At 37.8% G+C, this 17,167-nt stretch overlaps 1 protein-coding gene across 4 annotated transcripts in view; it reads left to right on the top strand.

Moving 5' to 3' along the window:
* Positions 1-646: 646 nt before the first annotated feature.
* Positions 647-17,167, top strand: part of LOC144580513 (uncharacterized) — a 36,541-nt gene continuing 20,020 nt past the window's right edge. For 2 of the 4 annotated variants that reach the window (XR_013530073.1, XM_078357361.1), the window contains exon 1: positions 647-1,308. Coding sequence is in view for 1 of the 4 variants with exons in the window: in XM_078357361.1 (XP_078213487.1) it covers positions 1,134-1,308 (175 nt within the window). In the remaining 3 variants the exon portion in view is untranslated. The remainder of the gene's footprint in view (positions 1,309-17,167) is intronic. The other 2 variants (XR_013530074.1, XR_013530075.1) reach the window with 1 other exon arrangement.

Below are 17,167 nucleotides of genomic sequence, written 5' to 3'. Positions count from 1 at the left end.
TCATAATTTTTATTCCTTAAACCCACATTCTACTGGAATATTTTTAAAACATAGCATTAGGAAAATGGTGGACAAGAGAAGGGAGGAAAGAGTTAGTATGTACATCATTACGGGTTGAGGGTGTTTATCCTGTGCTATAAGGATGTCAGTCCCATGGGAAATTTCTTTTGATACACGAATCTCTGGAGAGACGAATGTGGAAGACAGAGTGGTGTCATGTTGTGTGATTATTTTGAGAATGCAGTTTTTCATCCAGGTCTAATCTTTACATTAAAACAAGTATTGCAGTGGGACAGGAAATTGAGTTAGCTGGGTTTATTCTGGTCCTTTCCGATATACTGGTTCATGCTGGTATATTTATTAGGCACTTACCATGAGCTCAGTCCTATGAGAGATAAAAGACAGTGGACGACATGGGCTTGCTATTAACAGCATTGTCAATTATTCATCATGACTGCCATTTGGTGAGAATTCACAACATGCCAAGCATTGGCAGAACTGCTGTACGTATATTACTTAAATAAATACTTCAAATAATCATGTAAGAGACATACCCTCATTATCTCCATTTTACTCCTAGTACATTGTGCCCACAGTCTCATAATTGAGCTAGACTTTGAAATCAAATCTATGTTCCTAACCTTTATGCTTGCTACATGAAGCAGCCAAATGAGTCTGTAGTCTCCTGAGTCTCCAGGTGATTTCTTCATAGGTTCAAGTGCAACAGAAAGAGAGAGGTCTTCTTAACACACCTATATTTCCCGATTGTTCCCACAAAAATCCCAATTATGCATTCTTTTGGATTAATTAGGTCCTTTCTTAAATAAACCATTGGGGGTCAAATTATAGTGTTAGACCTGCTCCAGTGGTAAGCTGAATCTCTACCCACACCCTGTATCAATGAGACTGAATAAGGTAGCATGTATTGGAGCTAGTTAGCACCCCATTTCCACTTTTCCCAATTCCTAGTGCCAATAAGGCTCAGTAGAGAGCTGAACCCCCACAACCACCTGCAGCAAGAAGACTGAATGAGGCAGTGTGAGGCAGGGCCAGTCAGCACTCTGGTTTCTGCTCCTCTCTTCTGGGTCTTCACCCCCAATTGTCATCATTATGATGGAATGGGAAGGTAGAAGATGGAACTAATTGGCATTCCACTCCTCACTGCTCCCCAGCAGGGACCAACAAGAAGCAGAGCTTCCATTCTTACACTGCAGCAACAAAGTGCCACTTCAGCCATCTGTCTCCTTCCTCCCCTCTGTGTCAGTGGGGCCCAACAGGGATCTGAGCTTAGACTTCAATTTAAAAGCAGTAAGTTGGTTTGAATTGGAGGCTTACTTTTGCCAGGAAGTGTCAGTGCGTTCAGGACGAAACTAAACTTTTACCCCATCTGTCTGCAGTGAAGTGGTATGAATCATTTCTTCATTTTTTTGAGATGTTGTTGAAGGAAGGAACCCAGGGGAAAGCTGAACAAACACATTCACCCAGCCCTTGTACTATACCTCCACGAGAGGCCTTCCTTCTCAAAACAGAAGAGTAGATAGAATCTAGAGTCTCATAATATACAAAAATGTCCAAGATATAATACAAGTTATTCATCACACCAAGAACCAGGAAAATCACAACTTGAAGGAGAGAAGAGAATCAACAGATATTAATATTAAGATGAATCAGATGCTGGAATTATCTGATAAGGATTTTTGAACAGCAATCTTAAAAATGCTTTAATAGGCAATTATGAATTCTCTTGAAACAAGTAGAAAATCTCAGCAAAAAATTTACAAAAAGAGCAAAATGAAAATTAAAAAACTGAAAAATATGGTAATGATAGGCTCACTGGATGGGTTCAATGGTATAGCAGAGAAATTATAGAGGAGAGACTCTGTAAACTTAAGAATAAATCAATAAAGTTTACCCAATCTCAACCACTGAGAGAAACAGAATAAAAGAAAAATGAACAAAGTCTCAGGACCTGTGGGACAAAAACAAAAGGGTTGCCATTTGTGTCATCGGGGTACCCGAGGAGAGGCGAGAGAGCAGTACTGAAGAAGTATTTGGGAAAAATAATGAAACTGTCTAAATTTGGTAAAAATAATAAAACTACATATTCAAGAAGCTGGGATAACCCCAAACAATAAATACAAACAAGTCCACACCAACACACATTGCAGTTAAACTTCTGAAAAGTAAAGACAAATAAAAAATCTTTAAAGCAACCGCAGAGAAACAAGGCATTATTTATAGGAACACACCAATTCAAATAACAGTAAGTTTCTCATTTGAAACAGTGGAAGCCAGAATGAAGTGATATGATATTGTTCAAGCACTGAAATCAGTGAACCGTTGCCCATGAATTCTACATGTGGGGTCAAACGATGTGTATTTGCTGTGGGGACGCACAGAGGGGTGAAGGTTACACATAGAAAGTGCTATTCACAGAAGGGAGTAAGGCTACTAAAACAATACATGTCATCTTACAATGCAAGGGTTACAGTTATTTTCAAACTAAAATATTTTTTTTCTTTTTGCAATTATGACTGTTTCTGTATTTTTTAGAAATAATTCTGGATGTTTTCCATCACCGACAAATCTCAAAACATTTACCATTACATGTTTCTCTTCCCAGTGTGTGAAATTACCTGCTTTGCTACAACTGGGGAATAATTTCTGTCCCAGGCAGAGTAAGCAAGACTGAATGAAGAATGAGTGTGTCTCTTTGGGACACTGTATCAGGCATTTTGGAGATGAAATCCTTTAACTGTCTTTGGCCACCATGGATTGCCTGAGCGAACTAAGTTTCTGAAAAAGACTGAATTGAGTTGGATCAGATATTCGTAATGATGGCACCAAATTCTTATCTACATTAGACCTTTACCATTCAACGGAAGTAGGCATTTGGTTATTGAAAGACACACAAAAATATTAGTTCTTCTGATCCCGCAATGCAAAAGCCTTAACAGTTAGGACCCTAAGGGGAAGACGGGAGGACCTCAGAAACAGAGGTGAGGAAGAAGGGCAGAAGCATTAACAGGCGGGGAAAACAGGGAGATTTGCCATTTGAGCATAGAGCAATAGGCTCCATTTATGTTTGGATTCTGTTCCTGGAGGTTTCTAAGCACCCTTAATCATTCCAAGTTTTATTTAAAAACCTTTATCTTATTTAATATTCCTTATATTCCTAAATTGATTAGCTATGTATGATTATACCTATTCCAAAGATGAGGCAATCTTTATACAGTTTTTACATGGTACAGCTAATTGGCATCTAGAACTTGAAGCTATTTTACTATCCTTCCTACTGTACCACAGACCTTTGCTATACATGTAAATCTCCATATGACTTAAATGGCTCAGCCCCCACACTGTGGTCCTCGGCCAGCAAAGGGACTCCAGATAAACTTTGCGACTCATTGAGGAGGAGGTAGTTCTGTAATGACTAAATGGATCTTGCAAAGAATCACTGAAAAGAGATCCTTTTCACTCGAGAAACCACAGCTTGAAGGCTCAAAGCTGTGAAAGATAAATTAACCTTCCCTCGGACTTCATCCAACCTGCCAAGTAAACTGGAAGTAATTATTTTATGTGGGATGCTTATTGCCATTCATGTGGCAGGGACTTGATTTCACCATTTAGCAGACCCATCTGTTCCTTCCTTGGCAGACTCTCTGATCATATCTCACCTGGGGCCCTGGCACTCCTGGGCCTCAATTGCAGGGCATGTCTGGGGCTAAGGTGTGGGGCACAGGGAAAGCTAGAAAACCTAGCTTCAGTTCCCAATCTAGCTGGAAACACAGAAATAAATGTGAAATGATAAATACCTTTAAAGAGTATATTAGTTCCCAGAGTTGATTCAGTAGTACATATTCCAAAAATTAGCAGTAAATCACGTTGGTCATAGCACAGGTCCTGGTTCCATTACCTGTTATCTCTGTGATTTGAGGCAAGCTATATAACCTCCACATGCTTCCATTTTCTCAATATAAAATGGACATAATAACAGTTACCTCACTGAGCATTAAATGAAAATGGTCTCAAGTGCTTAGTATATAATAAATATTCAGCACATGTCAGCTATGGCAACAAAACAGAGGAGGAGGGAGAGTCGTAGGGCTGCTCAAGACAGGTGTTCTTCGGATTGGTAACACTGCTTTGTCTTTTCTGCTCTTCTCCCACAGCATTGTACAGCTGTGTTGGTCTCATTGGTCACAACTGATTGTTCTAAGCATGGTTATCTGACCGAAGGGTAGCCAATCAGAGTTCTTTCCCAGGAAATGGGGGAAAGAACTGGGAAAACTGAGAAGGCCATCATGCCCCTAAGGGTTGAGATTGGAAGAAGTAAAACTTGGGGAAGATGGCGGCTGAGTTTTCCATTACATGGTCAAGGGAAGACAGGATGGGGAAGATTTTGAAGCCCAGATAAGGTTGTTAGCTCTTCACTTGGTAAACAAAGGGTCATTGATGGAAGTTTTGGAGCAGGGTCACGACATCTTAAAATCAGAGTTTGAGGACTGGATCTTTTATTCTAGTCCTGAAAATTTCATTTTCTAGAAAACAGTTGCTTTTAAATGATGCTGAAAGTTAGCACTGAATGTAGCTGCTGCACCAAGTTTATATTCAGGGTTTAGTAACATTAGAGTCCCTGGCTTTTAGCACGTTGACAGTAGTTTTCTTCTATAGGGAAGTTTCTGCAATCCTGGCTGTGCCTTAACTACCTTTCCGATTGCACCAATCTAATTTTTCAGACTAGACAATTACCTCTCATTTTTCATGGGGAGAAGTTGCCAACAGTTTCTATTTAGATCAGGAGCCATTTGGTGTTAGGTACCACGTGGCCGCAAGAAATGATGAGCACATATGAATCATCACTTAAGTTCTTGCTGAGACTGTTGTGTTGTCATGATGAGGAATACACATTGAAAAACATCCTTACATCTTCATAAGCAACAAACCAGTTGTGACAAATGACATGCCACTGTGTTCCTGGAACTCCAGTTTCTGACAGAGACTATAAAGAGACAGAAACTGTTCTTCTGTCTTTTTATGCTTGGTAGGCTGGATGTTGGATCAGTCTTGGCTTTGACACTATTTATCTACCTCATAATAATGTTGAGAGGATTAGATGACAGAAGGTATCAGTAAAGGGCTTGGCAGAGGGTAAATGTTTGATAAATGATATGAATTAGTGTATTTTAGTGATAGCACTCCAGAAATTGTAATTTTGTCTCTTTAGCTAGATTACGCATCTTTTTAAGAAGGGATGATATGTTGGCATCTTGTGAAATCTAGGATTATTTATTCTGTACTCTTTATTTTATTTCTTCCTTTTTTGTATTTTTAAGCTCTCTCCGTGTGTATGTGGCATGTACAGTTTGATGAGTTTTAACATATGCATAGATTCTCACAACCACTCCCATAGCCAGGATTCCATCATGCCCTAAAAGCTCCCTTGTGATACTTTTGCAGTCAAATCTTTTATCCACCTTTGGCAACTGCCAATCTGTTCTCCATCCCTATACTTTGTCTTTTTCGTAATATCATGTAAACAGAAACATAAATCTAATGTTTTGAGACTTTTTTCACTCATCATTAATGTCATTGTAATCCATCCATATAGCTGCATTTATCAGTGAAGCATTCCTTTTCTATGGCTGAGTGGTATGCCATGGTATGGATGTACCAAAGTTTATGTTTGATAATTAAAGAACGTTTGCATTGTTGTTAGCTTTTAGTGATTACAAATGACTTGTCTATGAGCATTTACGTGGCCAGCCTTTACATGGACATATGCTTTCATTTTTTGGTACGCGTATGGCAGAATTGGAGATGGTAACTACTTAGGGTAGAAGGGCTGGATCATATAAGTGTCTGTTTAACTTTATAAGACACCATCAAAATGTTTTCCAGAGTGGTGATACCATACTGCATTCCTGCCAGTAATGTATGAGAGTTCCATTTGCCCCACATACTTGCCAGTACTTGGTATTGCCAGTTACATCTTATTTTTACCCATTCTACTAGGTATATAATGGTATCTCATAGCTTCTGCCCTTTTTAAAAAATAGAGAAATATACCATAAAATTCACCATTTTGAAGCATACAACTTAGTGGATTTTTTACCATATTCATAAAGTTTTTTTTATCATATTCATAAAGTAACTACCACCACTAATTTCAGAGCATGTTCATCACACCAAAAAGAAACTCTATACTCGTTACTGGTTATTCTCCCTTCTCCCCTTCTTAGCATCTCCTGGGAGCCACTAATCTAATTTTTGCACCTATTTGCCTATTCTGATATTCCATATAAATAGAATTATATGCATGTGGTCTTCTGTGACTGGCTTCTTCAACTTAGCATTAAAATTTTAATGTTCGTTCATGTCATAGCATGTATGAATACTTCCTTTCCTTTTCTAGCTGGATACCATTCCATTATATGAGTACAAAACGTTTTGTTTATTCATTCATCAGTTGATGGGCATTTGGGATGCTTCCACTTTTTGGCTTTTATGAAAAATACTGCTATGACCCATCATGTACAAGGCTTTGTGTGGATATATTTTTTCAATTCTTTTGGATACAATTTTTTAATAGTAGAGTTTCTAAGTCATATGATAACTCTATGTTGACCTTTTTGAGGAAGTGACAAAATGGAAGTGACAAGTGGAAAGACTAGATATCCTTGTCTATTCCTGATCTTGCAAGGAAAGCTTTTGGTCTTTCACCATTAAGTATGATACCTGTGCGCTTTATTATAGTGGCTGCACCATTTTACACTGCCATCAAAAATGTATAAGGCTTCCAATTTCTCCACATTCTTGACAAAACTTATTGTTTATCTTTTTGATTGTAGCAATACTAGTGGGCATGACGTGGTGTTTCATGGTAACTTTGATTTGTATTTTCCTAATGACTAATGATGTTGAACATTTTTTATGTGCTTATTGGCTATTTGCATATCTTCTTTGATGAAATGTCTATTTAAATTATTTGACAATTTTTAAATTGGATTAGTTGTCTTTATATTGTTGAGTTGTAGGGTTTTATGTATACTGGATGCTAATCTCTTATCACATAGAAGATTTGCAAAAATTTTCCCCAATTCTGCAGTTTTTTTCACTTTCTTGCTTATAAACTCAAGTTTTTAATTTTGATTTTGTCCAATTTACTTTTTTTCTTTTGTTGCTTGTGCTTTTGGTGTCATATCTAAGAAACCATTGCCTAATCCACAGTCACAAAAATTTATGCTTACATTTTCTTCTAAATGCTGTATAGTTTTTGCTCTTCCATGTAGGTCTCTGATCCATTTTGAGCTAATTTTTGTATGTGGTATAAGAAAAGGATTCAATTTTATTCTTTTGCATGTGGTTAAGAAGTTGTCTCAGCATCATTTATTGAAAATACTATTTTCTCCTTACTGGATTATCTTGGCACCTTTGTTGAAAATCATTGCCCATAAGTTTATGGGTTTATTTCTGGAATCTCATCTGTTTCATTAATCTATAGCTTATCCTTATACAAGTGTCACAAATTCAAAATTACCATAGCTTTATAGTAAATTTTTGTATTGGAAAGTGTGAGTCCTACATCTTTGTTATTCCTTTTCAATATTGTTTTGACTCTTGACTCCCTTTAATTTTCACATGATTTTTATTTATTTATTTATTTATTTATGTTTTTGTTAATCAATGAGAGCTTGTTACGTTGCTCAGGTTGGCCTTGAATTCATAGCCTCGCCTCCTCAAGAGCTAGGACAACTGGCCGGAGCCACCGTGGCTTCCTAGTTTTCAATAATTTTTAGAATTATCTTGTTGTCCATTTATGCAAATAAGCCATCTGAAATTTCAATAAGGATTGCACTAAATCTGTAGATCAATTTAGGGAGTGTTGACATCTTTTTTTTTTTTTTGAGACAGCCTTGTTACCCATGCTGGAGTGCAATGGCACGATCTCGGCTCACCACAACCTCTGCCTCCTGGGTTCAGGCAATTCTCCTGCCTCAGCCTCCTGAGTAGCTGGGATTACAGGCACACGCCACCATGCCCAGCTCATTTTTTGTATCTTTAGTAGAGACGGGGTTTCACCATGTTGACCAGGATGGTCTCAATCTCTTGACCTCGTGATCCACCTGCCTCTGCCTCCCAAAGTGCCAGGATTACAGGCTTGAGCCACCATGCAAGGCCAAGACATCTTATTATTAACTCTCCAATCTATGATTGCAGGATGTCTTTCCATTTATTTAGATCTTCTCTAATTCCTCTCAACAACACTTTATAGTTTTCAAGTATGAGTGTTGACCTTCTTTCGTGAAGTTTATTCCTATGAATTTTATCCATTGTAATGTTATTATAAACAAAATAGTTTCCCTAATTTTATTTTCAATTCATTGCTGATATATAGAAACATATTTAATTTTTGTAGATTTATCTGATGTCTTGTAAACTGCTGAACTCTTGTATTACTGCTAACGATTCTTTTTTGTGGTATGTCATCTGCAAATGGAACTGTTACTTCATCCTTGGCAATCTGGACTTTGTTCATTTCTTCTTTTCTTAATTGCCCTGACTGGAACTTCCAGTGCAATGTTGAATCAAAGTGGCAAGACTAGACATTCTTGCCTGTTCTTGGTCTTGCATGGAAAGCTTTCAGTCTTTCACCATTAAGTATAATAACCCTGTTTTTTTTCATGAATGCTTTTGTCATGTTAAGGAAGCTCCCTTCTATTCCTAATTTTCTGAGTTTTTAACATGAAAGGTAAGAATTTTGGTAAGAAAAATGCTGTAATGCTTTCCAGCCTAAGTTTACCTTTTCTTTTTTCCATGAAGCCCCCCCATGATTGCTCCAATTTTATTTATTTGAGACAGGTTCTTCTGTTGCTCAGGCTGGAGTGCAGTGGCACTATCATGGCTCCCTGCAGCCTTGACCTCCTGGGCTCAAGCCATTCTCTAACCTCAGCCTCCTGAGTAACCGGGACTGCAGGTGTGCACCAACATAATGGGCTACTTTTAATTTTTAAAATACAGACAGGGTCTCATTATGGTGCCCATGCTAGATTCAAACTCCTAGGTGCAGGCAATCCTCTGCCTCAGCCTCCCAAAATGCTGAGTTTACAGATATGAGTCACTGCACCTGGCCTCTAACTTTTTAAATTAGATCCCAGGATTGTGAACAAGCTGATTCTGTAAACTTATGTTATATTTCTGGTTGCTCTGTGGAGGAACTGATTCTTCATGCTGTTGACTCCATCTGTATGATGTCATTCAACAGTGTCTTTTGCAGAGGAAGAGGTCATAGTTTTGAAGAAATCTAACATATCAAGATTTTCTTTCCAAATTATGCTTTTTGGTCATGTCTAAGAACTCTACCAATACCTCAACTAAAGATTCTCTATGTTCTTCTGAGAGTTTTATAGCTATGTATTTTACATTTGATTCTAGACCCATATTAAGTTTTTGTATAACGTGTGAGGTTTAGGTTGACATGATTTTTTGGTACTTGGATATCCATTTGTTCCAAAAGTATTTGTTGGAAAGCCTATCTTTCTTCTATTGAATTGCCTTTCCATCTTTGTTTAAAATCAATTGGCCATATTTGTCTGAGTTTACTAATAGGCTCTGTGTTCTTTACCATTTACCTATGAATGTATCCCTTTGCCAACACCACACTGTATTGATTAGCTTAGCAGTGTTAAAATTGAATTGTGTAAGTCCTCTCATTTTATTTATTTTTTCAAAAATTTTTTGACTATTTTAATTATTTTGCCTTTCTGTATAAATTTTATAATTAGCATATGTGTATCTGCCAAAAAATTCTGACAGGGTTTTGATTGGAATGGAATCAAATCTATAGGTCAGTTTGGTGACAATTTATATCTTAACTATATTGAGTGTTCTAATCCATGGATATAGTCTGTCTCTGCATTTACTTAGAACTTCTTTGATTTATTTCATAAGACTTTTGTAATTTTTAATATATAGATCTGCATAAGCTTTTTTAGTGACCTAAATATTTCATATTTTGAAACTATTTTAAATGGCATTACTTTTCAAATTTCAGCTTCTAATTTTTCATTGATAATACATAGAAATTTGATATTTTTTTTGTAAATTAACATTTTATACTTACTGAATTCTCTAAGAACCTTTTTTCAAGGGGATTCACTACTCTATTTTTCATAGACAAAGCTGTCTGTGAATGAGGGCAGTTTAATATCTTTTTCTCCAATTTGTGTGCCCTTTATTTATTTTGCTTGACTTATTGCACTGGGTGGGATTCCCAGTATAATGTTAAATAGGAATGGTGAGAGTGGACATCCTTGGCTTCTTCCTGATCTTGGGGAAAAATAGCATTCAGTTTTTCTTTTTTATGTGTCTGCTTTTTTTGCACAAATTTATATATTCAGGAGTTTTTTCTTCTTTAGTCTATTAATATGATGAATTTTTAAAAATTATTTTTATATGTTGAACCAGGCTTACATTCCTAATATCAACCCTATTTGATCATGTTGTATTATTCTTTATTTTTATATTGCTAAATTTGATTTGCTAACATTTTGTTAAGAATTTTTACTATGTTCATGATGTATATTTGTCTGTGATATCTTTAACCGTCTTTGTCTGGCTTTGGTAGAGGTCATTCTATCCTCATAAATGAGTCTGGAAGCTTCCTTTTTTTTCTGGAAAAGATTGTGTAGCATTGGAAATATTTTCCTTCAAATGCTTCGCTGAATTTATCAAGAATCTGGACGTGTATTTTTCTTTCGAAGAAAATTTTGAACTAAGAATTTAATTTTTGATAGTTAGAGTACTAGTCAAGTAATCTGTTTCCTCTTGAGTGAGTTAAGGTAGTTTAGGGCTTCAGAAGAATTTGTCTATTTCATTAAATGGTCAAATTTATGTGCATAGAGTCATTTGTGGTATTTATCTAATGTGCTTTTAATGTCTGTAGCTCTGTTGTAATAATCCATCTTTCATTCATGACTTTGATAATTTTTGTCTTCTCTCTTTTTTCTTTGACAATATTATTAGAGATTTATCAATTTTATGGAACTTTATTTTTATTAGTTTCTGTTTCAATTTTATTAATTTTCAATTTTATCTTTATTGTTTTTTGCTTTGATTTATTTTGCTCTTGGGTTTTTAATTTCATAAGGTGGAGGCATAGACTGTTAACTTGAGACTTTTCTTATTTTCTAATATAAGCACTAAATGTTCTGCTTATATCTTTTATTTTTGTTTCTCTATTTTCCTTTCCTGCCTTTTTTTGGATTATTGAAATATCTCTTATATTTTATTTTAATTTACCTCTTAAGCTTGTGGGATTTTGATGACATGAATACTAGATTTTTGACATTGTTCTATAGTTCTCTGTAAATCTGTTCACCCTTTCTTCCCCCAATTTCATTTCTCACTGCTATTTAGATTTAATATTTCTATTGATCTATTTGCAAGTTCACCAGCTCTTTCTTCCGTCATCTTCATTGGCTACTGAGCCCATGAAGTAAATGTTTTGACTTCAGTTATTGTGGGGTTTCAGTTCCAATATTTCCGTTTGCTTTTTAAAATATTTTCTGTATTTTACCTACTGACATTTTCCATCTTTTTCACTTTAGAGGATTATTCACCTCAGACCAGCCTGGGCAACATGATTCACCTTTACTTTGGGGGCATGTTTAAAAGAGATGTTTTCATGTTTAGGTCTGGAAATTGCAGCATTTGTCTCATCTTCAGGTTGGTGTATGTTGTCTTATTTTTTTCCAACTGTGGACTTTTTGAATGTTATCGTAGACACTCTTGCTTTTATTAAATAATATGAAGGATATTAATTATTTATTTGTTTTGTTTTAGCAGGCATCCAGCTATGTTTTGTTCAGGCTACAAGTTTCTACCTGCCTCCTCTAAGCTCCTGTTGGAATGTTAGTCCAGTTTTCAAAGCCTTTGCCCTGCCATTTTGATCCATCCCATGTGAATGGCATGCAGGTGCCAGTTTGAAGATGGAACAGTGGTCTACCATTCAGTTCAGTTCTTAAAGTTTTCGCTATGTTGTTCGAGATCAGATTAATGTATGTATAGCACAGGGTTAATACTGTGTGTGTGTGTGTGTTTGTGTGTTTTGAGACATAGTCTGGCTTTGTCACCCAGGCTGGAGTGCGTGGCTGGAACACAGCTCACTGTGATGAGTTAATATTTGTGAAATGTTAGAACCATGCCTGGCACACAGTGAGTGTTATCTAAGTGTTCATTGTATAAAATGATGTTCATTAGCCTTATAGATTATAGATGTCTTTGAAGAAATAATTGGTTCTTCTGAGTTTACACAAAATGTTTTGGTACTGTTCTCTCAAGTCTACATTCAGTGATCTCCCAGATACTAAACGGGCCACAGGAATCCTCTTTCTTGGTTTTTAGACTTAAAAGTTGTGACTTAATTTCTCCTCTCTGCCATTGTCTTCCCACAATGTGTCTGCTTCTGGGGCTAAGTGCAAGATAATATATAGAGAAAAAGACCAGTGCCCATTATCCTTACATCCTTGGTATCAGCCTCTCTGGTCTGAAAGAGGTGCTCTCTTCCATCTGAGTTTCAGGCACTTGTCCAGCTTCTGTTGCCACCACTACCATCACCACTGTGTAATTGCCCTGGGGCTGGGCTGAGAGAAAATTTTTTTAAAAAATTAACAAATGGCATTTCCCCCACTGCTTCTTATCCAAAGGACCTCCTCTTTTCCACTCCTTGGACCAGAAACAGATATTTTTGTTAATCCTTCCCTTCTGCTCTCCACATGCAGTTATTGATCTCAGGATGCCTTTGACTCTGGGTCAAGAGGAGCTACAGGGGGAAATACAGGGAGCTCGTCACTAATCTATTGATATTCAGAATTTGGTTTTCTGCCCTAACCTGCCTGCTACCATTTACTTTTCAGAGTACTAGCTGCTCTGTGCATTTGGTTCAGTAATTTTAGTTTTGTTGAGTGGGAGAGACAGAGTGAAATGTGCCTACTCCATTTTGAACAAAATTTGAACCCTGTTTCTTATTTGTGAATTTGTGAAAGAGGAAAAAAATCTTTTGAGGCTTTAGTTAAGCTCTAGTTCTTTTTTTAATTTCACAGAGTGGTGGGCTCTGGAGCCACATACGTGGGCTCAAATCTTGATTTCACAAGTGTCATGTGTATAGTTTTTGGCAAGTTACTTGATCTCTTTGACTCCAAGAGACGTCTTTGATAATAATACAAGCTATTTCATAGGGCCCAGTGCAGGTGGCTCATGCCTATAATCCCAGCACTTTGGGAAGCTGAAGTAGAATGGCTTTAGCTCAAGAGTTCAAGACCGGCCTGGGCAATATGGTGAAGTCCTATTTGGTATTATCTACCAAAAATATAAAAATTGGCTGAGTGTGGTGGCATGCATCTGTGGTCTCAGCTACTCAAGAGGCTGAGGGAGAAGGATCGCTTGAGCCCAGGAGGCAGAAGTCACAGCGAACCTGACTGTGCCACTGTACTCCAGTCTGGGAATCTGGGTGACAGACTGAGACTCCATCTCAAAACCAAAAAAAAAGGGCGGGGGGGAGAAAAAAAAAGAAGCTATTTCATAGGGTTAATGCTGTGTGTGTGTGTGTGTGTGTGTGTGTGTGTGTGTGTGTGTGTGTGTTTTGAGACATAGTCTCGCTTTGTCACCCAGGCTGGAGTGCAGTGGCTGGAACACAGCTCACTGCGATGAGTTAATATTTGTGAAATGTTAGAACCATGCCTGGCACACAGTGAGTGATATCTAAGTGTTCGTTGTATAAAATGATGTTCATTAGCCTTATATATTATAGATGTCTTTGAAGAAATAATTGGTTCTTCTGCATTTCTTAGTTTCCTTGGTTTCCAACTTATCGTTTCATTTGTAGAAGGCCACAGAGGAGAGTTAAAAGGCCATGGGCATTAGAATCAGGATGATCTGATTTTAAATCAAATCTATAATATGTAGCTCAATGTCCGTCATGCATGCAGAGCAATGTAAATGTTCCCACCCCTTTAATTTAAAAGAAAATGTACAATGCCTGAAGCCCATTATTCTTGATTATTATCCTAGTCTTCCTTTCTCATCCATTCATCCATCAATCTATTCTTTCATGTGCTTATTCATTAGTTCACTCATTTGTTCATTTACTCAAAGTAGTTATGAAGTACTTACTTTGTGCCAGGCCATCTGCTAGGTGCTGGGGAAGTAATGGTGAGCAAAATAGGCATGATTCCTGCCCTCATGAAGCTTACATTAATCAAAGAATCACCTAAACATGCAATCACAAATATGATGAGTACATTGAGGAAAAAGTACACGGCATATCTTAGTCTGTTTGTGCTACTATAACAGAATGCCACAGACTTAGTAATTTATGAGGAACAGAAATTTATTTCTCACAGTTCTGGAGGCTGGGAAGTGAAAGTTTGAAGGCCCTGCATCTGGTGAGGGCTTTCTGGCTATGTTATCCCATTGCAGAAGGCAGAACAAGAAAGAGGGACAAAAGCAGGCAGAACTCATCCTTTGTAAGAAACACACTCCTGAAGTAAGAGGTGCTGCCAGCCTATCACAGATGAAAATCAGAAAGCTTTTTGGCATCAACATCTGGAAATATGATTGATATAACATACCCTGGGTAATGTTTTCTCCATACTTTCTGGGTATATTTTGTTTGTTTAGACAAATTATCTTCCTCTGGAAGCTAACTTAAAAAACTACAGGGACGAGTCTCTCTGTGGTGGGAAAGAATGAAACAGACCCACTGAGAGAGGGACAAATGGAAGACGGAGGGGGTCCCCTACAATATTTGGGGCTCTGGATGTTACCAGTCTTGAAACTGCTTCTGCTCCATTTTCCATGGTTTGGGCTTCCTGGGTTAAGTTGCTCTTTGTGCTTAATCCAATTTGCAATCAGGAGAGTCTTGTCTCATATGTTCTTTCAGGAAGTTCTCCGTGACCAAGTTTTGCTTTGTGTGCTAATTAATTTAACTCAAGGATAAGCTGAGGTCACTCTGCCCTTTGGATGTATATAAAATTTGGTACGAATTCCCATCCTGCTTGCAGAGGGAAAGGGCAGTGTTTCTTCCATGGGGATTCATGCTTGTGTTGTAGGGGACAGAAGCTAGAGGAAGGGGAGGGAGGGATTGTGTGAAAATTCTCTGTCAAATTACTGGAATTAGTGGACTCTGAAACATTTTCAGTTCTCACATCTGGCTCCTGTTCTCTTCCTCGGCCTCCTAGATCTGGAATATAGCACTGTTACCTTGCTTACCACAAGCTGTGCTCACCAGGCGTTGGTGTGTTGAACAGATCTTGCTCCAAGCCTGAATGGCAGAGATGCTGATGTTTTGAAATTGCAAACGGCTTAAAAATACATATTAGACATCAAATCTTTTAAAAACATGCCAGACTTTCTCAGTCATTACTATTTGCTGTATGCACTGCCTTCCACCATGGTGTTCTCACCTTATCCCTTGCTTCTCCGTCCAGTTCTAAATTCCCATCAACTTTCTATGCAGTAAAGTTTGGCTGTCTTCTGATTTCATATTGTTGTCTTATAGAACCTTCCACCCAAAGCAGCTCAGAGACGTGAACCACTTACAGTGCACTTCATGATCAGAACTCTCTACCAGTTATTAAATGACAAGGTTTCTTTTTTTACTCTACTCTACTATTTGTTTTTACCTCTTAACATCTTTACTTTTTACCATGAATTTTTATCCCTCCTTCCAAATGCAGCAAAACCCCTGTCAAACCTTGGCATTGATTCCTAATGGTATGCTCTGCTTTCGTTGAGTAAATGGCTTTGAAAGAAGCATTTTCACTCATTTACTGAGATCTGGGAAGAGGCCCCAATATCCCAGCCTTAACTTGGTTATTCTAAGGTACCAAACTGGCATCAGCTCTGAGCAGTCTCTTTTGTGTCGTGCAACTCATCCCTTTTCCTCTCTTCCCCCATGGCCTATAAGAGCTTTGGCAAAAGAAAGAAAGGGGCGGGGGCGGGGGAACCCCTGACTGGATTCCAGCTCTTCTCTTGCCTTTTTCTCCCAGATCTTATGTTACTTGAATGAGGGTCTCTCTGCTGATTAAACCTTCTGTGTTCAGCTATTTAAGTTGAAAGCTTCCCTTTCTTCTCCTGCCATGAGAAAGCTTTTGGAGGCTTCCACAGGCTACTTCTCCCCTCGTATGGAGGTGGGACAATGCTCCCAATCAGGTGGGCCTCAGAGGTATAAGATGGCTCAGCCCCTTGCCCCACAGTATCTGGGCCGGACACCGCTGTCCCTCTGCAGTCTACTCATACACCTTCTCCGAGGAAGCACCAATATGAGTAGGTGATCTTTTCTCCTTGACATAGCTTTTTACCCCTTAAACACAGGGGAAGGAAATGCAGAAAGAGCAGAACAGTGAGTTATGTCTTCTACAACACAAATCCATGGCTTCATAAATGTCATTGGTTGAGGGGATTTTCCTAACGGCTGTAGCCAGGAAGAAGGCTTGCAGGAGACAGAATAAGACTATAAATGCCCCTTCACCTTACCTTCTTCCCTTTAAATGGAAAACTCTTAAACGTGAGCATTATTTTTGCATGCCATATAATTCCTAGCTCATACATTTTACATGCCAGGCCCCAAAAAACATTGAATTCAATATAAAAGGTGACAAGATGCCAGGTGTCACTAAAAATGTTAATAATAGTCATAATTAACAAATGCAATAATCAGAAATATTATTATTCTTTAATGAACACTTAATTATGCTCTAGGTACTGTGTTAAGTGCTTCGTGTTGAAGATCTCATTGAATCCTCCCAATAATTCTATGATTAAGATTTGTGCATTCTCTCCAGTTTATGGAGACAGTGAAGTTAAGCCATTTAAACCCAGAAAATTTGGAATGGATCCCGAACTTGAATGCAGACCACCTCTGCACTCTATGCCAAGTCACATGATGTATTCATGCATGTCATGATTGTATTAGGAAAGTAGTAGGGACTCTTTGGTGAATATTTTGTAGTTGTTAAGAAGTTTATATTTACGTAAGAAAAAGCAAAAAGGGCTTTTGTTCTTTTTATGTTCTTTGTTTTGTGTTTTCCTGCAACCATATCGGGCTTCTTTGTTTGGTATTAGGTCATGCCGTGCTGGTGCCAGGTAGATTTATGGAGTTCAGATG

Source organism: Callithrix jacchus, chromosome 20 (genome assembly GCF_049354715.1).
Source record: "Callithrix jacchus isolate 240 chromosome 20, calJac240_pri, whole genome shotgun sequence".
Classification (NCBI taxonomy): domain Eukaryota; kingdom Metazoa; phylum Chordata; class Mammalia; order Primates; family Cebidae; genus Callithrix; species Callithrix jacchus.
This window is presented reverse-complemented; position numbering and strand designations above follow the sequence as displayed.